The sequence below is a fragment of the Pteropus alecto genome, unplaced genomic scaffold (genome assembly GCF_000325575.1).
Source record: "Pteropus alecto unplaced genomic scaffold, ASM32557v1 scaffold86, whole genome shotgun sequence".
Classification (NCBI taxonomy): Eukaryota; Metazoa; Chordata; class Mammalia; order Chiroptera; family Pteropodidae; genus Pteropus; species Pteropus alecto.
The window spans coordinates 20250933-20274696 of record NW_006442109.1 but is presented as its reverse complement, the minus strand read 5'-3'; the positions used below and the strand labels follow the sequence as shown (position 1 = coordinate 20274696).

Below are 23764 nucleotides of genomic sequence, written 5' to 3'. Positions count from 1 at the left end.
GCATTAACAAAAAACAATCTGCTTTGGAAAAAGTCGATTTCTTGAATGCAGACTGGTTTTAAAAAAATTTTTTTATTACAATTACACAAAAGCAAATCAATTCATTTCAATCAAAATAACTCATGTTTACATCATATTTATAAAACAAACTGTACAATAAAATATATAAAGTTTTCACATTTTGTACTTCAATCATCATCTTCTTCCTCTTCATCACTGATCACATACTTCTTATGCTTTTTATTTGATTTATCATCATCTTCTGCTTTTCTCTTTCCAGAAGGTTCACCTTCCTAAACAGATAAAATCTTTAAAAATCTAGAAAGTAACACAGAATATTTCTAGAAAGGTTTATCCAAAGTAGCTCTGAGATGAATAAACTTCTGAAAACCCAAAATAAATTATTTTAATATGAACATTCACCAGATGAATAAAAACAGTGGTCAAAGTCATGGCCAGTTTCCAAATCTATAAATACTAGAAGGGATTCAAAAATGACAACTATACAAACTAATTACAACCCAACTATGAGACACAGAAAGCAAAGGGTGGGCCAGGATACTTTCCTTTCCATTGTCTTCATGTTTCTTTCCACATGGGTCTTTCCCGTTTCCCCAGTTTTCTCTTCCTACCCATTTTTCTACCATTAATTTAGGTTTTCTAAAGTTTTTAATGCTTATAAAAGTAAGGGAGGTTAAAAAGCTCTATCTTTCTCCTCTTTCATAACTTAGACCCTGTTGGGGAAGGGAAATAGCATTTCCTGTTCAGCTACTACATGTTACTGTGCATTTTTCATCTGTTTCTATAATACAATATCTTTCCAAGGCGGCAAGCATAAATCCCGTTAAACAGATGAAGAAACAGACTCAGAAGCATGAGATGACTTGCTCCAGACCATATTAGTAGTAAAGGGTAGGCCCCAAGATCCAAGAATCCAGTTCATTCTTACCTATCGTGCCCTTTCCCCCATATATCAAGGAATACTCTGGTGATAACAGTTGTTCTCTGGTATGGGAACTCAGAGTCTGAAAACTCCCCTGTATCTCAGAGGCCTTACCCAGGCTCATGGCTTTTAGGTGGGGTTTCATTTGCAAATATGAGAGGGACCTAGAGCAGGTATGACCCCTTTTCTCCTCTCCCATTATAACCCACAGCCAGGACTTGAATTGGGGTAATATGAGAGACAGTGGCAGGAGTTGGAAGGTCCAGGCAGAAGTAAAACCTTTGTTTTCAGAAAAGAGAAAGGGAAGGGTACAGAAAGACCCGGCAGAGAGTGTTTCGGTGAGGAAGGCAGAGGGCAGTTCCTACAACAAACAGCTAGGAGGCTTCCAGAGGCATTTTTAAATCAGGCAGTTATAGGTTTCTAATTGACCAGCCTCAAAGAAGGCTATTTGATGGATCACATTTTAAAATCTCCTTTCTGAGAATACTAGGAATAAAGAGAAATCCCATGGAAACTCTCAATTTTCATTCACAGTTTCTGCTTGCCAAGAAATAAAATAGCATCTGCTTAGATGAGGATTCCCATCTGCCAACAGTTCAACACACTGTAAATGTATCATTAAGATGTTTCCTATCTAATTTAAAACAAATATGCTGCATAATAATTTAACAATTTCTGTCTAGTTATCTTCTATAACATGCCATTTGTAAGAGTAATTGGGCAATATTAAATGTTGTGATTAACAAACAATAATGCAAGACAGAAATTCTGCTTCACATGAGAAAAGAGCTTAAGGAAGCTCATAGTTCACTGAAGGTCAAAATATTAAAATACATTAAAATCATGAATAATGATTTTAATGGAACATAACATCTATTTCCTGGATTACAGAACAATCTTTCAAATAACCTTCCCATTGAAAATAACTAATAATGTGAAAACATAAGCAAATCAATGTGAGGACAAGAAAATAAGGTATAATCAAAGGCCAAAAATAAAGTGAAAGTAAGAACTCACAGAGATAAGTAGAACATTAAAGCAAGCCTTCTCCTTGAAGACATTTACCAAACTATGTGAACAAGAGCTTTGGTTTTTATGCCTTGCAGGGTGCTGAGGACAGGAGACAAAGGCCAAGTAGAGGCGATTAATAGCAGACCCAAGAGACTCCATATTTCATGTAAGGTTAACAAGAAAGAAACCCAGGCCCATTTCTCTAAGGCAAGAATTAGCAAATTTTTTTTGGTAAGGAATCAGGTAATAAATGTCTTAGGCTTTGCAAGACATAGGTTTCTGTTGCAACTACTCAACTCTGCCACTGCAACACCTACAGACAATACATAATTGAATAAACATAGGTGGGTTCCAAATTAGGTGAGTGGGATGTAATTTGCCATTGTGGGTAAAGAGTAAACTCTTCATTCCAGGAGCTGGCTTGTGAGTATTGAATAAATGTGGTTTTACCTCATCACTGGTGAGTTTCTTTGCTTTGAGTAATCTTTGAGCCTTATCTTCTTCTGATCCTTCATCACTGTCTGATGAATAGATTCTGGCTCGTTCCTCTGAAAGCAAAGGAGTAAGATTTGTGAGTGGTTTTCAAAGACGGTGATCTACTCCAGATGAATATCTTTAGTTCCTTCCGTATATTTTCCCAGAGGAAACAAATAATTAAAAATGTTTTGATTTAAAGACAAAAGTTTAGATATGTTGAAATAAAGCACTTACTATCCCAAAATACAAGAATGGTTCACCTGACCATTTTAAATATTAAAAAGGCTGTGTGTAAGCTGACTAAAGAGACAGACATCACTACTCTTCTAAAATAAATCTGAGTCATTCTCTCATGGGAGATAGTAGTTAATTCCAAAATGAGCTTTGAAGATAAAAGCAAGAGGTGGTTTCCTGGTTCTGTAAAGAACAGTTGTTGCCAGGGAGACATTTCAAAAGGAGATGTAGATGAGTAATAATCTGCTCTGATGCCGCAGCCCAGGTGAACCTCGGGGTGGAATAAAAAGAGTCTATTTCAGACCAACCCTCTAGCCTCAGAGCCCAAAGCCTTCCCCTTCTCCTCAGGCCCTGCCTATATGACTACTGGATAGAACTAAATGCTACTGAATTTGTCTGTTAGGTTTTAATCTCTGGTGAACTGCATATTATATAACTCTCTCTTTAAAGCATCCTCAATTTTTTTGTTTTTATTTACTTTTTATGTGGTTTACTTCCACAATTAATCTTTTCCATGGGAAATCAGCACTAACAAAAAATAAAAGGCCTCTGTACTATAGTCCCGAACTAAATAATAGGTAAGAAGGAAGGAAGGTGTAATAGCTCACCAGAACAAATGCAGTCACTGCAAGAAAAGGAGAAAGGAGTTTTATAGGATGGTCAGATAAGGAGAAATTCAAATGTTCTTAAAATTCATCACTCATCAGGGACAAAACTCGGTGCATGGTCACCCATGGTTTATCTTACATTGTACAGTGATCCCCAAGGCTCTATCAAAGATAATCTGGGGAGGATTAAAGCTTCATTTTACAGATGTGGAATACGATATTCAGAGATGTGAAGTCACTTGCCCAAAGCTGAGGAGTGGTGAGATAACAACAGTTTTAGGTAACATTTATTTAGTACTTATGTGCCAAGGCACTGGGTAAATTACTTTGTATGTACTATATCCTTCAATTCTCAAAACAACCTCATGGCATAAGCACTGTTTTTATTTGTTTGTTTGTTTTCTTAATGAGGCAACAGAAGAGAGGTACTATAACTTCTCAAAAGTCAACCAACTAAAAGTGGCAGAACTAAGATCACAGCAGGCAGGATCAGGAGTCCAGCCTAAGTCTCCTACCTTCGAGTTCAGCAGTGGGGAAACCTCTCTGGATGCAGTACTGTGACTAAGATAGATGCGTCAGGTGTCAAATGACTTTGGTTAAAGGACTGTCCACTTACCAACTATGTGTCCTTTGGACATATTATCCAACCTCTCAAAGTCTCCATTTCCTCAATAAGAACAAGACAAAAATGGATCTTGAGGGCATTATGCTGAGTGAAATAAGTCAGAGAAAGACAATACTGTATGATCTCACTTATATGGGGAATCTTAAAAAAAAAAAAAAGCTCATAGACACAGAGAACAGACTGGTTGTTGCCAGAGACAAAATGGGTAAAGGAAATCAAAAGGTACAAACTTCCAGTTATAAAATAATTAAGTGATGGGAATGTAATATGTAGCATGGCAACTACAGGTAATAATAGCACAATTCATTTTGAAAGTTGTTAAGAGAACAGATCTTAAAAAAAAATTTTGTAACTACCTATGGTCACAGGAGTTGTATTGTGATCATTTCATAATCTATACAAATATCAAATCATATTGTACAGCTGAAATGACTATGTTACATGTTAATTACACCTCAATAAAAAAACATGACAATAATAGCAAATGGGTCATAATGTTGTTCTGAGAATCAAATAGGATGCAAGTAAAGTTTGCCTGGGATTCAGTACGTGCTAAATAAATGTTACCTTAACCATTATAAATTATTGGTACCTGTGAAAGAAGAGAATGTACAAAGAACTCTGAAAGGAAACATCATGTTTTCTCTGAAAATTTTAACTTCTTGATTCCCAATTAGTAATGAAAAAAGTTGAGAAAAGTTCCTAATACAATTGACTAACTTTCAAAGCAGAAAAGCAGGAGCTCAGGGACAAGTCTCAGAGTGGGAGCAACAGCAGTTTCTAGGTTCACCTGAAAGAATTCTGCAATGACTAGTTCATTAGACCTTAAAGTGTGCCACTCATTAACACTGGTTCCTTAAAAATAAAATGTGAGTGGGCATTCAGAGTATGCTCAATGCAAAGATAAATTCCTGAACTGAACCCTGAAATCATGAAATTTAATTTCTGAACAAACTCACCTCGAATGCCCCCTTTGTACCGGTTTTTAATAGCAGCCAAGCTGATGGACTCTTCACCTTCCTCTTCCTCATCATATCGATCAGGTTCTAGGTAACTGGCACTCAGCCCCCGCTGGTGTTGTTTCTCTCTCATTCGGCGCTGCTGAGATTCCCTACGAATAGAAACCCTCAAACGTTCTTCTTCTTTCTATAAAGAAGCAAATAAACCATCCAACTTATTAAAAAAATGAACGAGCTTAATGACCACTTGAGTTACTTTTAAAGAACATGTAAATGCCTAGCTCAGGATAACACCTATTTCCTATGTCCTCAGAGTACAATTCTCTCCATTCTATACATTCCCACACAGTGATCATCTTGTTTGGTTTCTAAGGTGTGAAAGCAACACAAGGGTGAAGAGGCAGAAGGCTCCCTCACACTAACCGCCGATCAGAAGTGGCACAGGCACGACCTTGGGAGCTGCAGTGTTCCCAGGAAGCAGCGACCAGCCTGAACAATGTTATCCACGCCCAGTGGATGCCTGAGGGAGGATGTTTCTATTCACCCCTAAGACAGACACCTGACCTTCCCAGGCGCCACCAAACCATCACAGTACCCAGATAGTCCTGTATGGTCCCTTCAAACTAGAGAGCTCCCCACTGCCCCTGAAGACAGGATGAAAAGGTGGTGGTGGTGGGCGGTTGGGGGACCCTGAGCTCCATTCTCTTTCATTTGCCTGGCATTCCACATGTTGGTGTTCACAAGCAGAGACAGGAAATGAGAGGTCAGGGATATTCTAGCACTTCTCTGAATTCCTCATTTAATTGCTCTGTACTACCGCGTACAACTCTAATTCTGTCTAGATATTCTATGCAGCAAATTGTTTCATTAGGTAGAATGTGGTTATTACTGAGTATAACATAAAAATCACTATCAGCAGGACAGGGGTTAAGAAGAAGCAGGCTGATTCCTTGTATACTTCCATGGAAACTGGGGAAGTGAAGAAGGGCTTAAGGGATCTTTAAAGGTGGTCCAGAGGGATCTTTCAATAATGCTGAGACTGGAGTCTGCAGGTCCCTTCGGCTCCCTTAGCTTGAGGAGAGAAGGTGGGGATATGGATCAAGAAGCCAGACTTCAAAGCCAATGCCTGCACAGCACTAGGGCTGAGGCACTGCTGCTGAATCTGGTTTACTTAACCTGACTCCGTGAATAAAATAAGAAAAGGAAAAAAAAAAAACTGAGGCCCAGAGCCAAACCTTCAGCAGTCTGACAAGATTACTAAGAAAGAGCTTGAGGCAACCAGAGTCTTAGCCCCAATAGGCCCTGTTCCACTAAGGAATGAAATCTCATGAAGGAGGCAGGCCAGTGGCCGCGACCTAACAGGGATCAAAGAAGATGGAGAGGAGAGAGAGTGAGATCGTACCAGAGCATTTAGCTTCTCACAGCAAATGCTGCACAAAAGGCCAATGATGTCAATACAAACACACATTCTATCAATGTCCCACAACTAAATTTGTGCCTAATTAACTGTTGTATCAACTTTGAAAACCTACCAGGAAGAACATTACAAACTGACCTTAAAAGCTACAAGCTACTCTTCACTGATTCTCCTATAGGCACCCCATTGAAACTTCTGGTCCTATTTTTATTCTATTTTAGACTAAATCTCTAGCATTTCCACTGATTTTTGACATGGACTCTAAACCAGACACAGCTGATTCAATCATCTTTGAAATTATCTGCAAAAGTTCAGATTCTTCCAGTCACTAGGTTGTTGCTGACCTCTCAGGACCTAGTGGGAGAGAACCCTTGTCTGTTTTATGACCACTGCCGTTCACTCACTGCTCGGCAAATATGTAGGACATGAATCCAGCAACCTATTCACATCAACTAAAAGGAAAAAAGGTGGGTCAATAAGAGATGATTAACAAACATTTTGGGAAATGCTATTCTTAATATACAGAATAAGGTTAGCAATCATACCTTAATCATTTCTGTGCGCTGGCATTCAGGATCACGGCCGGCCATTGGTAAGATTCTAATCTTCTGTGTCTTTGAACATCTATCTGCAAGTGACAGGGTCATCTTTCTGTGTGTGGCACTGTCTGTAGAGTGAGGTCTAAAGAAATGAACAAAAATGTCTGTTTACCAAATACATTTGTGAGCCAATCATATCAACATTACAAAAACGAGAGGCCAGTCACCATTTCGTAGTCTCTGGAAAAAAGAGGCAGGGACACTAAGCCGAATATACTAGGTGGGGGGATTTGAACTTTCCTCATCCTGTGGCTCACTGAAAAATTCTTATCTCACTAGTAAAGTGAAAAATGGAAAGCTGGAGAGAAAAAGCTTTGTAAAGGATGATCACCGTCTAAAAGCAGTAAATGGATAGGCTCAGGCACAAAGCTTTGTATTTTACATGTTATATGACTCCACGGTTGTAGCTATTGAGATAATTTTTATATTTTATATATTAGGAAACTGAACAAAGAATTTGAGAGTTACATAAAGTGACACTAGGGGAAGCAGGACTCAGATACTACAAGTCTACTTGATTCTAAAGCTTATACCTTTGGCCACTACAATTCTCAAAAACCAAAGTCATAACCAAGATTATTGTGCTCTCTCTAAAGAGAAGCATTACCCAAGGAGGATGGTCTGCTTAGAATCAAGAAAAGAAAAACACAAACATTTCAGTATAGTGTCTACACAGTCTAGAGAAGGAGAATGCTCTCACCAGCTGACCCGAGTAGTCTGGACTGCTCGGGGGATACATCCTTAGTGGTACTGGATGCAGCAACCCACGGGAGGACGACCCCAGCTTTCACACCCACCAACTCATTGTCTGACTGCATGCACACTAACAACCTCTAGTAATCAGTTTCCCAGATCGATTTTACTAAAAAGAAAAGACACACTGACAAGCAAGTATTTTAGGCCTCTTGGCAGTTACAGTAATCAATTGAATTAATAAGGTGACATTCTGGTTTACAGTCTCTTGTAAGTTTGGTTAGTGTGACCTGGTTTCCTATAAAACAGTAACATTTTATGCACTAGACAAAACAAGCCTTTGAACCTACAAGCTGAGAACCAGATCCTGGTCTTTGCAAACTATACTGTGAGATTATGTGAATCAAAAGTCAGGCATTTTAGACAACGTACATATTTCACTGCTTTACTGTAACAACCAGTATATTGGTGAGAATAGTTACCTGAATGTGAGTTTGGTTTTAAAGACAGCTTGTCCCTGTAGACCAGTACCTTGCCTTATAAAAAGATGATTGTGGTCGCCCTGCAGTGGAGCTTTGTAAACATCAAACACTTCATTGCCTAGATGCAGAGACATGCTGAAAAGAAGAAACACTTCACATATCAAAGTCAAAAAGCTTTCATCCTACCATTTCACTTCACTTAAAATGTGATTTGACTGCTTTCTCTCCTTACACAGAACTCAAAAGGAAAAGAAGGCATGATGTGAAAAATTATCTACTTAGAAGTAAAACACGTGTATGTTTATGTTCAGAAGGAAAACATTCTGTGACATTTACTCAGCCTCTACTACTTTCCCAGTGAAAGGTCATTTTTCTAAAATGTCAACTTGTATAGCAAACAGGATGTAATGAGAAGAGAAGCTGGTTTAACTTTTCCAAATTACTATGCTGGAGCCAGAGGACGAATCACATATTCGGCCCACTTTTAATGTCTTCCACCGGCCTGTATGACCCCCAACTGCTATTTATTTCTCTCAGGTTTTCTTTGTAATCCTTACAATGAAGCAATGGAAATTATTTAATAAGAGGTGCCCCAAAATAAGGTCTTATTTCAAAACTTGATCCCTCCTAGCCAGATTCTGGGTATTTCAATATTCTTCAGACATTTTGTGCTCACCTTCCATCTGACCACTTGACTATCCGAGCATTGCTTTCCTTAATTTCATTTCCTTCTTCATCTCGGCGTATCCTCCATCTAATAGTATTTTCTACCTGTTTTAAAACACAAGTGCCTTTTTCAACACTATAGTTTATGTTTCTTTTTTCCTTAAGAAGCACATAATCATAGAATAAGCATGCATAGGTAGTGACAGAAAAACAGACAACATTGAAACCCTTTGTTTTAATCACCTAGAGATGTTGAATAAATTAACAGGGAAAAAAAAGTATGCTTAAGTGAATTTCTGAGTTTCTAGTGCTACAATCACAGAGGGAGCTGAGTGCCAAGGCATTTGAGCAGATGCTAAATCTATAGGAACCCCGGGATGTTTTAAGACACAGTAAGAGCTACCAGGATAAGAGACAAGGCTGGAGGTATATCAAGCAGCAATTTAGAATGTGACTCCCTATACAAAGTAGGTTCTCTCATAAAGCTAAAAAACCCAACAAATATGGAACCAAAAATCTCTGTGTTACTGGCCTAGGGAGATAGGGAAGCTACTCACATACAGGGAAAGAAAATGAACACCTTTTAAAAATTAAAACCCCAGGTTTGAGCATGTTTAGAGTCTAACTTTATCTTAATTGCATGGAAAGGAAATACTAAGCAGATTTGGAACACATTCAAGAGCTTCCTAAAATGAAAACCACTGTTATTGCAATTAAAAACTCAATGGGACTTCAGGGAAAATGTAGCACACTAAATACATGTAGTTTATCACTGCTGCATCCTAGAAACCCACTAACATGATAGTAAAGAATTTTAAAAAGTATAAAGAGAATGTGAATTAAGATGGCAATGAAGAAAAGCCAACATTCTGAAAACTGACCAATCTAAGCCCATTCTTCTCTATGCCTATCCCCTCACCATCAACCTTAAAAGCAGCTGTTCCCATCCCGCTTAGATTTCTCTACTATGTTAGCTGTGACTGTCCTTGCAACTGGGTTCTAATGGGTCCCTTTCAGTTTTCCCCTTACCTTCTTCATTCCTCACTAAATAAACAAACAACAAGGCCAACTGATTAAATAACTCAATATTAATGAATTAAACATGATGTCAATCTGAGATTTGTTTCAAAATAGTCGAAGTAAAGTGGGGTGGTGAATTATTCTAAAAACTTGGCCCTGAATTCTAAGAATGCCAGATTACCAGTTCTAACATCATGTATAATACCCACTGAAAAAATAAAACGTATTTATAGGAAATCCTTCAGATTTAAGAATGTAAAATGCATAACTCCAGTTTTAGTATCATGAGTTCAACTGTGTCTTGTTCCTTGGTATAACTCAGCTCTAAAGCATCTGCTTAATCTATATCCTCCTTAATTAAAGGAAGATTAGAGGCCCTCTTTGGATAGAGATAACAAGAGAGTACAAGGTATCAAAGAGAAGCATTAATAAAAATTCAGTACAACAAAAATCTCTCTTAATAGTCAACAAGAGCAAACGAAAGAATACAAAGAGAGCCATATGGTGAAGTGTTATATACAAATTCTCCTTTTGTATATAATTTGTTTATCTATAGATCAGAGCCTGAAGAATTTCCTCTTGCAGGAAGTTGCTAGAACTTAACCCACAGTACATATTGAGATAGTTCTTCTAAACACCAAACCACAGTACTTATTCTGAAGAAAGTAGCTAATAATTTTTAAAAGCATCAAAAAAGTGTAACAGCAACAGAAATGATAGAACAGTGACACTTTTACAGAGAAAAAGCTATGCATTTTCTTCCTAAAAATAATCTGAAAAGGAAGACAATTCATTTGTTGATAAAACAGGAAACATAAAAAATCATTTTCAAAAGCTCAAGTCTCAAGTTAGTGTCCCCCGGTTAGGGTCCCCCGGTTTTACTTTATAAAAGAAATAAAGAAGTAAAGCATGAAATGGTACCTTTAATTTTAATCTAGTTCGTCCTTCTTCATCCAGCATTTCCTCATCTTCAAATTCATCTTCATAATACTGAGGATCAAAAGGTCTACAAATCGTTTTTAAAATAAACCATTAATCATATTTCCTAAAGAATATTATCACTGCTATGATAAAATCTATTAATATACACCATTATACTAAAAAAATCATAATATAGTTAAAATTCTCAATGGTCAAATATCTTCATGTTCAACGTCAAGGAAGTATTCAAATTACTGCACCTTCTTGAAATATGGTATTACTCATGTTGCCTGAAATAAAGTGCAAGCAAGGCTAAATATTCAAATATTCTTTATTTTTATGTAAATCTTCAAGGAATAGCCCCATACATGCTCTAGCTATCCACATCATTTTACTTGGTGAAAAAATTTTAAATCACATAAGAATTTGTATGTCACTTAGTGAATAATACCCATCAACGTTAACTGTCAAAACTATTAGCTTTTCCAGATCCATAATCCCTGCTACTAAAGACATCTGCAGTTTCTCTAGAAAATTTCACTACTCCCAATTTCAGCGTTTTCAGGGCTGAAGACTTGTGAGGTCTATTAATTTTTAAGTATCAAATAGCTAAAAACAATTATAAGGATTAGAAGTCTCTTTTATCAATACAATAGTCCATACTTTTTCTATCACAGAATATGCTTGATTTTTCAGAGATTCATGACCAGTTTTCTATTTTGTAATTAGTCAACTCATGTAAAATAAGAAAAATATCAACATTCTTCATATTTCTATCCAACATATAGAAACACTTTTAACTGACCCCCTTACCTGGGCTCTACACTGAGAAAGTTGGGCAGTTTAACAAAATACAAGTCGTTTCCTAAATCAGTGTTTACTTTGGGTATTTCTACTTCTATTCTGGTCTCAGGAATTGGCTCCTCCTCCTGTTGATCCTGAGGCAATCCATTTTCATCCTAGTAAGAGAATCACAGAATTTTAGAGCTTCGAAATGGTCTAGCTCTATTTCCATACTTTAATTACTTAGGTAGGCAAGAAGCATATTGAGATCACTTTAAGGCTAAAGCAGCCCTCTATCCCCATTCCTACCCACACAACTCCCCAAAACTTCATGGGAAACCAGATCAGTTTGGAAGCATCATATAATAAAATGTCTTTTGTGATAAATCTATCTTCCATACACTCACCAACAGAAGTACAAAATTAATCAATACTTCAATATGAAATCACTCTATCAATTAAGATTAGAGATTATCAACATACCACATACATTTTGGCATGAACGAGAAAATCATTTAAATCAGTGGCTCTCAAATCACAGGTCCTCACAGTCTAGTCTCTTAAAATGTGGCACCAGCCACATGCTGTGCAGTTTTTCTTTTTTTTAACCCAGTTTCCCCTAATGGTAACATCTTGTAAACCCAGAGTACAATGTCACAATCAAGAGTCTGGCTCTGATAGAGTCAGAGAGAAAACATTTCCATATCACAAAGATTCCTGTTGCCCTTTTATAGTCACATCTACTTCATTCTTTCCCTCACCCCTCCTCAGTCTCAAACAACCATTAATTTCTTCTCTGCATCTACAATTTTCTCAAGAATGTTATATAAATGGAATCATACAGTATATAACCATTTGGAATTGGCTTTTTTTCACTCAGCATAATTTCCTGATACTTCATCTAAGTTGTTACATGTATCAAAAGTTCAATCTTTTTTATTGCTGAGTAATAGTCCATGGTATACATGTGCCAGGGCAGTTATTTCTACTCCCCTGTATAGCCAAGAGTCTCCACATAACTAAGAAAGGCATCTATTCACTCTATTTTTACACTGTAATTCAGTTACCAACTTCCTCTTCTTAGTGTAATAGAGACTCTTAATCTCAGGAACTTCTTATTTAGCCTTGAATAAGGGCCCAGTTCACAATGGGAATTTTACTTACAACAGGTTGTCCTGGAGTAGGTGGTTTATCTTCTCCATCACTCCCTGAAGATATATCATCTGCACCTCCAAACAGATCCATGGTTCCACTATTATCTTCGATATAGGAAGAAAAATGAATAGTATTAAGATCTATAACAAAGATTCTTCAAAGCTATCACAAAGCTAACATATCTTCAAAGCTAATGTATTCCCAAAGTTTCTGGACCAGACACCAGGAAAACACCCAAACACAACTCTGAGCTTGGCTCTCAACAATCTGAACAGAATGTCTGTGGAGAGGGGAGGGGACAAATCCAATGAAAGAAAAAGCTGCACACAAGACACTTCTTTCTCCTTTCATTTGCTACAGTCTTGTTCTTCTACTTTTCTTTAACCCCAGGAGCCCAAATGTCCTCCTACAGTCTAGATACTCAAATTTGAGGATAAAGCACCCCATACAGACCTCCGCACAGTCCCTCAAGTTTTAAAATTACAGGTCCATGTTACCCAAGCCCCCTTCTTTCAGGTAGAACTTTACTTAGGTATAGGAAAAACAATAATAATCTAATCTGTAATAAACCAATAAACCAAGGTGGGGTAGTAGATGGGTGAACAGAAAGATAGGAGGGTGGTCTGAAAGTGGACTGCTTGAAATTGAAATCACAGAAGTGTTACAATTATTGGTAATGACATGGTCTAGGATAAAACTGAGAGTGAGTTACTAAGGCCACGTGGAGAACAGATCACTAAAAAAGGAGAAGCAACCTATTAGAATGGCCAAAATCCGACACCAAACACTGGCAAAATGTGAAGCAACAAGAACTCTCATTCATTGCTGATGCTAATGCAAAATGGTAAAGCCATTATGGAAGACAGTCTAATGGTTTCTTAGAAGAGTAAACATACTCTTACCATATACTCCAGCAATTGTATTCCTTGGTATTTAACCAAAGAAGTTTAAAACTTATGTCCACACAAAAACCTACATACAGGTATTTATGGCAGCTGTATTCATGATTGCCAGAATTTAGAAGCAACCAAGATTCTTTCAGTAGGTGAATGGATAAACTAGTATATCCAGATGATGGAATATTATTCAGCGAAAAAGAAATGAGCTGTCAAGCCATGAAAAAAAAAAATGGAGGAACCATAAATGCATATTACTAAATGAAAGAAGCCAATCAGAAAAGGTGGTTTATGACTACTGCATGATTCCAATCATATGACATTCTGGAAAAGGCAAAACTATGGAGACAGTAAAAGTATCAGTTCAGTGGTTGCCCGAGGTTGGGAAGGAGGAGGGATGAATATGCAGAGCACAGAGGATTTTTAGGGCTGTGAAACACTCTGTATGATACTATAAAGATGGATACATGTCATTATACATTTGTACAAACCCACAGAATGTACGACACCATGAGAGAACCGTAATGTAAACTATAATGTGTCATTGTAGATTCATTAGTGTAACAAAAGTACCCTCTGGTTCGGTATGTTGATAATGGGGGAGAGCATGTTGATAATAGGGGAAATCTCTTTATCTTCCCCACAATTTTGCTGTGAACCTTAAACTGCTCTAAAAAAACTAATAAACTCTTAATAATTTTAAAAGCAGAGGAGGAGACAAGGAAAGTCAGGGTATTGAAAAGTTCACTCATATGATAAAATCACCAAAACTACGACTCCACCCACCAACACTCTCATGCATCTTCTTGATTCATTTCCTTAGTTCTTATCACCATCCAACATACTATATACTCAATTTACATACTGTGTTATTATCAGTCTCCTCCCATACCCACCAGAACATTAGTTCTACAAGGGAGTAGTCTTTATCTGTTTTGATCACTGCCACATGCCCAGTGCCCAGGAGAATACTAATACACGGCAGATTCTCAATGAATAACTGTGAGTAAAATGAAAGAATGAACATATCTAATTCTCCCAACAACTCTATAAGATGGTTAGCATCACCTACCTCTCACTCATCAGAAAATTGAAGTGTAACAAGTAATTAATTTGCCCAAAATCATATAGTTGGAAAGTGGAGCTACAAAGATTCCAAGTTGGATCATTTGATTTCAATGTCTATGCACATAACTATAGTTGTAGATCTAAAGATCTTTAAGTAAATCCTAGAGCTTGCAGTTATGTCTAGCTCTCTTTTCTCTCTAGTTGATCCTCTGTTTGCTTCAGTTATGTTACTTATGATCATTTACATAAGCTATTTAACATTAATGCCTAAGTACCATTCGGCACAATAACAGCTAGTGTAATCAAACTATCAAAATTACGTTTGCTATAACTTTTATACTAACATGTTTACTACATAGTAATTTGTCATTTGAAACAGTCATACATAGAGATAAATAGATATTTGATCCTTATAACAAATCTAACTAACCTAATACTGAATTTTTATGAATTCTTCATCTAACCCACAGCTTGAAAAATCAGATTCTTCATCTGATATTAACCTGTTTAGAAGTTAAGAACAAGCTGCCCTAGAACTATCATTCAAACTGAAGAATGAATATTGCTGCCTCTACCTGAACCAGAGCCTTAGCCCCCTAATAACAATTCACTCTAACTATAAATGAAGAAACGGGTTCTTCTTGAGTTGATTAAACAGGAACCATTTCTCGTATCTGTACAACTTCCCTATGTACACTAAGTGTATCCATACTCTTTCTGTGGGTCTTGCAGTTCGGGGTAAACACCCAGGGTTGGGCATGCACTTCAGTTAAATGCAGAAGAGGGATAGAAATAAATATATAAAAAAGAAGTACTTAGAGTACCTTTTGGTACCTCGGCGTCACTATCAGCTTCTGAATCAGATGCAATTGCATTCTTGCGTTTCATTCGTAAAACTTCATCTTCACTATCGCTGCCTCTTGCAGATTCTGTAAGAGTAGATTGAGAGGTTCTGCATAATCACAGTCTTATCAAAACTTTTAATTTTGTGTTTTAAAAGCGACATTGAGAATAAACAAACTGTAGCACACCCACATAATGGAAGTACTCAATAATAACTACTATTTACACATGTAATAATTTGGATGAAACTAAAATGTATTATGCTAAGTGAAAGAGGCCTAAATGAAGAGGGACAGAACAGACAAGTAGCTGTTAGGGGTCGGAGCGGGGGAAGGATGTGACTACATAAGGGCTAGTATGAGGGAGTTTTTTAGGGTAACAGAACTGTTCTATATCCTGACTGTGGTGGTTGTTACATAAATCTATACATGCATTAACATTAACAGAACAAGTACATATACACAAAGATGAACTTACTGTAGCTAATTTAAAAATAAAATAAAAAGAACATTGTTTTCTGTAAGCACAAAAACTTGGTAGAATGAGAAAAGTGACATTGAAACTTATGATTAAATCTATATATCACTCATTACAGAAAAAGGTAAAAATATTGCAATGGAAGAGACAAACATGTTTTGGATGGTACAATTTTTTGCCTAATGTTAAACTTCAAGAAAATCAACTGAACCACTGTAGAACTAGTTACGCAGAATGACCAGCTAGCTATAAGATTCCCTAGCCTCTGACCCTAGTCTTAGGTTATTAGTCTGCTAGTACTTGGGAAGTAAGGTATGAGCCTTAATGATGCTGGTACAGTTACAAATAACTCTACCCAGAACTAGTTACTGATACTTACTGCAGTCCTATAGTCTACATAGACCTATATCCATCTCTGGAAATTTTCTGACCGCCTCACCTAAATAATGCCAAAATGTAGTCTTGAATGCTATCCTGTGAGGTATGTATTACAGGAGAAAAGACCCTCCTCTCCCTAATTTAAGCACTCTAAGATATCAGGATCAACATGTAATTATAATCAATCACCTACAGAAAAAAATGAAGCAATCAGATATTACTTCAGGAAGACTTCCAACCTAATCAAGGTGACTTTTGTCTATATGAAGAATGTGTTCATTTGAGCAGAATAGTGTAAATGACTGTTTTAAAAGGGAATCCAGAGCCAAAGGTCAGCTGTGTTTCCAGTATTCTTTAGGGAATGAGTATTCTGACTGAAGCACTTCTCCCACGGTGAGGATGCATGCTTTAAGCTATCATACCTCACTGAGATCATCCAGCTGTTTTTTCATTTTCTGGATGTTATGCTCCCCAGGCAACCTTCTGATTATTATAAATTGGCATACAATATATCTTTTCCCCCAAGAGAAAGGTTATAATGATAAGAGAGAAATAAGTAATCCTCTTGAAACAATTTTATAATTCAATTTTTATAAATTAGTTTCTTGTTAATTTAATTAGTTTTGAGTAAACTCTTTGGAGCCTGATTACCTCTGGATGATCAAATTTTGCATCTCAAAAACCTGAGCTTGAACATGGTGTTCACAACCCAGTACAGCTGACCCTGTGGGAACGTTTCAGTGGTATTGTTTTGCTCTCCCAAGCAAATCTATTCTCGCCTGAGGCATGCTCTTCAGTTACCCACAGAAATGGATCCACCTCTATTCATTACATAACTACTCTAGTATTATACTTCTTTATCTAAGACTGTCCTCTTCTAATTTTTTTCTTCCTGATCTATCATCAGTTAACAAATGGAAGGGGTATACAAATACATGGATTAGGAAAATTTTCAAAAAGCAAAATGTATGAATAGAGTTAGAAAAGGTTGGAGGGACAGAAAATTTAAAATGGAGTACTAAAGATGGGACTGCAAAAATAATAATTGGCTATATCTAGATGCTTCTACTAAACTATTTGATTTTCATAAATGAATTACCTGATTTATGATCTTGTTCCTCTTCATAATCCGAATGCCTGTGTTCTTCGTCTGAGGCCTGTGGCCTTTCATCATCAGAATTTTGCATTTTCTCCTCATCAGACATCTGTGGCCGTTCATCATCATCAGAATTCTGTTTCTCATCATCATTATCAGAAGCTGCCGGCCGTTCATCATCAGAATTAGCCTTCTCTTCCTCCTCAGACAATTGTTGTCTCTCATCATCTGAAAGCTGAGGCCTGTCCTCATCATCCGTGTTCTGCATTTTTTCATCATCATCAGAATTCTGCAGCTTATCTTCATCTGATCCTTGTGCCCTCTCCTCATCATCAGAATTTTGTATCTTTTCATCATCTGATTGATCGCTTTTATCTTCTCTGCCCCACTTTTCATCATCTGAATGTGCTTTTTCAGAACCTTCTGCTTCTGAGTGATGACTCTCTCCATCTGATCTATGCCCTTCATCTTCATCATCATTATGGGCTTCTGATCCACTATGCTGATCTATATCTGAAGGGTCATTGTCTTCACGGTCTGAATGCTCAGAAGCTTCTGATCTATTGTCTGATCTTTCAGAGCGATTATCACTCCCACTATGATGAGACGCTCCCTCATCCTCACTGTCATCTCCAAACAGTTCCTTATTACTTGGTTTTCCTGAATCACCTCTTTCATCTTGATCACTTTCACTTCCAGAGGCATTACTGCCAGAAGCAACATTCTCTTGATCAGAATCCGAGTCTGATCCAGAATCAGAATCTATGGAATCATATAAACACTGGGTGATGTCAGCAAAAAAAGGCAGAGTAAGGAACACCAAAAGTCCATCCCAACATAAAAGCAATGAAAAAAAAAAAAAACCTGTCAAAAACTGTTAGAATCAATTTTCTTGGTACTCTGGAAACTAACCAAAAGTTGCAGCAACTAGGGGAATGCTCAACAACAACAACAACAACCAAATCCTGAAGTTTTAAAGAAAAAAAACCCAGAACTTTGTGGTGTTTTAATGTACCCAAACACACCCTCCCCCTACCATCAGCCACTCCCCAGCTCTGTGGTGCCTTGAATATAACAGCCTGAATTTCTGGTACATGTACCACCACTAAAAGAAATAAAAGAGACTTCATTCACAAAGAATCATGCTTGTTAGTTTTGATTTGTCTGGCAGATCACTGAAGGACTGGCTCAAAAGACTTGACTTTATCTCACCTATCTTGGAACTCTCTTAGTGCTGAAACAGCTACTTGAGAGTGTTTGTCAAAAACATTCACAGGCAAATGTATTAGTTGCCTCTAACTAGGACAATGGATAGCAGTTGAAGCGAACAATAGAATAACTGAAAAGCTTAGAAGGAAAAGCTGGGGAATGATACAATAGGGGAGTAAGGGCTTTTAAAAATTCCTACATATTCCTAGAGATATGGAAGAACACACACAGGCCCAGGGCTGTGCACACACTCAGAAAAGAACTGAAAAGGACCTAAGCTCTCAGGTTGACTAGCCTTCAGGCTCTGTACAAGAAAGAAATAAAGATAAGGACTGGTTGTAAACTTCCTGGTTGAGTGCTGAAAGCATACTCCAACATATACACAGAGCCAATTAGCAAAGAATGGGTTTGCGGGGAGGTGAGAGGATTCTAGGCATTCAGAGAAATCTCTGTCCAATCACTAGCTGGCCACTAAGCTAATGGAACAGAGACTTCATTGACCCCACACAGCAAAGATGAACTAATTTACAAAATTAGTTCAAAAGAACCACTAAACAATAACCACTATAGCAAACAGCAACAACAAATCCTGGGGGAAGGGTAAGAATGTGATTTCCTGAGTTGCCGCATTATATAATATTCAAAAAGCCCACTTAAATGATATCTTGCCGATAAAGATTATCATTAAAAAGACATATTAAAAAAGAATCAAATATAAATTCTGGAATTAAAAAGCACAATAACTGAAATGAAAAATTCACTAAAGGGGATATACAGAAGATGAGAGCAGGAAGAAGAAAAAATCAGCAAACTTGAAGATAGGTCAGTTGAGATTATCCAGTGTAGGAACAGAAAGAGAAAAAAAAACTGAAATGAAAAGACAACAGTAATTTGAATCCATATAAAATAAATACAAAACATCAGTAAAGGTAACTAAATAGTTAAGTATGAAAGTCAGTATTGTTTCTGGTTAGTAACTCCTATTTTTTATTAGATTTAAAAGATAATTATATAAAGCAATAATTATAAATCCACATCACTAGACAGACAACGTATAAATATATAATTGTTTTAATAGCAAAAACCACATTTATTGAAAAAGGAATCAAATTTATTTGTAGCTTGGTAATAAGGGATTTGAAAACAATATTTTTAATTAAAGAAATGATTTAAAATTTTTCCCCCTTTTACTTTTACAAATTATAAAGACATAATTTGTGGTAATAACAACATAAAGGCAAGAGAGAGAAAAAGAAAAAAAAAGACAAGAGAGGATGGAGCTGTATTTTTAAAAAACTTTTTGTATACTACTGAAATTAAGTTGGTATTAATCCAAATTAGATTGTTATAAATTAAGATGTTAATCACCAGAGAAGCTACAAAGAGAAAAAAACTAAAAAACATACAGAATTAGAAATTAGAAGAGAATAAAAACAGCATACTAGAAGAAAATCAGTCATAAAAGAAAATAGTAATAGAGGAATTGAGGAACATAAAAGATACAACATATAGAAAACAAGTAGCAAAGTGGCAGAGGTCTTTCCTTATCAGTAATTACTTCAAATGGAAATGGATTAACCTCTCCAATAAAAAGGCAGAAATTGGCAGAATAGATTTTAAAAAATGATCCATCTACATCTGTCTACAAGAGAGTCACTTTAGAACTGAATACACAAATAGGTTGAAAGTGAAAGGATGTAAAAAGATATTCCATGTAAATAGCAACCAAAAGAGTTATAGTGCTTATACTAATAAATTAGACAAAAATCTTAGGACAAAATTGTTACAAGGGACAAAAAAAGGACATTATAAAATGTTAAAAGGGTCAATCCAACATGAACATATATTTATCAACATATGCATCTAAAAATAAGAACTGACAGTTACAAAATAGTCACGGGGATGTAAAGTACAGCATAGGGAATATAGTCAATAACATTGTAATAACTATGTATGGTGCCAGGTGGGTACTAGACTTACTGGGGGATTACTTCGTAAGTTTATAAATGTCTAACTACTATGCTCTACAACTGAAACTAATATAAAATAATATTAAATGTCAACTCTAATTGAAAAATTAAAATTTAGAAAGGCGGGAAGCCGCCCAAAATGAAAAATATATTAAAAGAAAAACTGACAGAATTGAAGAGAGAAATAGTTCAACAATAGTTGAAAACTATTCTTTTTTTTATGCCAACAGCACAGAAAGTACTCTTTGATATCCCACTTTCAATACAATAAACAACTGTATGCCAACATGATATGAATGAATTCCTAGAAACACACAAACTACCCAAACTGACTCAAGAGTAAATAGAATATCTGAATAGATCCATAATAAGTAGAGTCTGAAGCAGTAATCAAAAAATTTCCAACAAAAAAACAGCTCAGGACTAGGTGGCTTCACTAGTGAATCATATCAAACATTTAAAGAATTAATACCTATCCTTCTCGAGCTCCTCAAATAACTTGAAGCAGAAGGAATACCTCATAACTCATTCTATAAAGCCATCATTACCTTGATATCAAAGCCAAAGACTTCATCAAAAAAAGAAAACCCACAGACCAATATCTCTTATGAATACATATGCAAAAATACTAAACAAAATACTAAACAAAATAGCAAACCAAATCCAGCAGCATATTAAAAGGATGTACACCATAACCAAGCGGGAGTTATCTTAGGAATACAACAATGTTCAACATCTAACATCAAAGTGAGACATCATATTAATAAAGAAAAAAAGTGATTACTTTAATTGATGAAGGAAAGGCATTTGATAAAATCCAACACCCCTTCATGATAAAACCACTCAACAAATAGAAAGGAATTTCTTCAACCCAATTAAGGTTATCTGTGAAAACCTTACAGCTAACATTATATGTAATGGTGAATGCTTTCTTCTGAAGATAAGGAACAAGACAAGGATGTCCACCCGTCACTTCTATTCAAAATTGCATAGAAAGTTCCAGCCAGGGCACTTAGTCAAGAAAAAAGAAATAAAAGGCATCCAAATTGAAAAGGAAGAGGTAAAACTATCTCTATTTGCAGATGACATGATTGCATATGTAGAAAATCCTGGAGAAAACCCCTCAAAACTATTAGCACTAACACATTCAGCAGGTTATAAGATATAAGATTAATGTACAAAAATCAGTTGTATTTTTATATGCTAGCAATGAACAATCCAAAAACAAAATTAAGAAAACAATTCCACTTGCAAAAGTATCCAAAAGAATAAAATACTTAGGTATAAATTTAGGAGGTGCAAGATTTATACAATAAAAACTACAAAATACTGTTGAAAGAAATTAAAGACAAACTGGCACATTTATACGTGAAAGAAACATACTGGGCCTAGGTAAGAATTCTACTCATTGCTACACCAAGAAATTTGTCAGATGTTGCTAGTTTCCACAACTCTCTTAGCAGGAGATAATGAAATATGCTAGGCATAACAGGAATTACCCTTTCAAATCCATACCACCTTCAGGTAACAGCAACCTTCAAGGACAGATTTGGAAGTAAACCCTATTCAGTCCTATTATCTAATGGTAAGATGGGAGAAAGCAGCAATAGACTTAAAGGAGGTAAAATACAAAGCTCAGAGAAGCAGCTACCTCCACACATCACTTCCCCATACACTGAGTTTGCAATGAAAGCACTGCAGCATACATGTTATTATTGCTTCTACTCCTCCAATTATTTATCAAATATACATTAAGAATCAACGTAAGCTAGTAGAGAAGGGTGGAGGGAGGCAGGGACAATCTTTTCATCATTATATCCCCAACACTTAGCAAAGCAGATGGAATATGATAAGGGATCAATAAATAATTATTGAATGAATTATCTTCATGGAAGTGAGTCATGGGAGGGTTCACATGGAACTGTGCCTTGAAGGGCAAATGAGATATGGACAAGTAAAAATGAGGGAAAATGAACACATTAGCAAAAAAGCTGGTACAAGAGGTAGTATATAGGGCTCTGTATTTCCTGACTACAACCTCCTAGATACCCAACAGATAGAGCCTTTCCACCTGGTGCTCCCTTCACTACACTCTAAATAATATGAAGGAATTTGAATTGGAGGAAAAAAAGGACTACAATAATGCACTTTGCTAAGGAAAAAAGTAGATAACGTTACTTTGAGCCTGGAGGGTTGCAATAATTCTGAACCTGGTCGTGGGCCCCTTCTCACTTCAAATAACTCCTATTCATATTTCAAATGCAAATATCCAGTCCTTGTGCCAGAAATATTTCCATGCACCATTCATTCATTCATTCCATCAACAAATCCTTCGTTTCTCCTCTCCAAACACAGGCCCTATATGCTCCCCAATCTACTACCAGACTCAAGTAATTCTAGTTTCTGCACAGGCCCTCGGAAGACACATTCTCTCCGGTGCGTAACGCCTGTATGTAGCCCTATCCCAGTGTTCCTCCCAGTCTCCTCACCCAGAAATCTCAAACTCCCCATCACGCTATGGTCTGTCTGATTTCATTCGAGAGAGCGTTCTGAGCCCCTCTGCAAATTCGTCCACCCATTCCCCATATTCCTGAGCACTTAACTTCCATTCACTCACACACAGCCCTTACTGTGCGCTAGCCTGTGCAAGACAGTACACGGGCGGACCCCAAGGTTCCGCTGGAGCTGTGCAGGCTCGCCCGCGCCTCCACCCCTGCCCCGCGCCCCCTTCACCCCACACGCTTCCAGGCACCGCATGCTCCATGGACACCAAAAACAGGAGAGGCGCGCACACTGCTTCTGTTCCTGTATTTCCGCCCGCCAGGGGAGGCTGGCACCGCCAGGAGTGCAGGGGGCGCTAAGGCAGGAGAGGAGGAAGCGCCACCACTCGCCCGCAGCGTCAGGGCGTTCCGAGACCCGGAACCGGACCGCAGTTAGACTGCGGGCACAGAAGGCTCGCCACGCACGCCTCCCCCGATGCCCAACCGAGCCCACCTTTACGCTCAGCATCGCTGTCGGCGTCGCTCCCGAAGAGGTCCTCCATATCCGCCATCGCCGCGCACCTCTGCTGCTGCCTCGGCTGGGAGCTGCGCCGCGGCTGTCTTTACGGCACGGAACCAACGAAACGCGACAGTGTCGCAAAGATTCTCTGAAAGGATGCTTTCCTTCTGTGACCTAGTTTTCGCCTGCACCTTGAACTTCTGCTTGTTGACTCTTACACGTTCGCACGGTGGA

At 37.3% G+C, this 23764-nt stretch overlaps 1 protein-coding gene across 2 annotated transcripts; it reads right to left on the bottom strand.

Annotated features, from left to right (window-relative positions):
* Positions 1 to 53: 53 nt before the first annotated feature.
* On the bottom strand, positions 54 to 23734 carry LEO1 (LEO1 homolog, Paf1/RNA polymerase II complex component). 2 transcript variants are annotated; one of them, XM_006920355.3, is made up of 12 exons: positions 23525 to 23734; positions 17355 to 18113; positions 15382 to 15486; positions 12603 to 12697; positions 11469 to 11614; positions 10656 to 10740; positions 8725 to 8819; positions 8049 to 8183; positions 6820 to 6955; positions 4858 to 5044; positions 2405 to 2502; positions 54 to 293 (listed from the first exon to the last, which is right to left on the bottom strand). In XM_006920355.3, the coding sequence occupies exons 1-12, from the start codon at positions 23580 to 23582 to the stop codon at positions 189 to 191; spliced, it is 2004 nt and encodes a 667-aa protein (XP_006920417.1). In that variant the 5' UTR covers positions 23583 to 23734; the 3' UTR covers positions 54 to 188. The 2 variants fall into 2 exon arrangements, with proteins under 2 accessions (XP_006920417.1, XP_024894653.1); XM_025038885.1 differs by having other exon boundaries at positions 221 to 289.
* Positions 23735 to 23764: the final 30 nt, after the last annotated feature.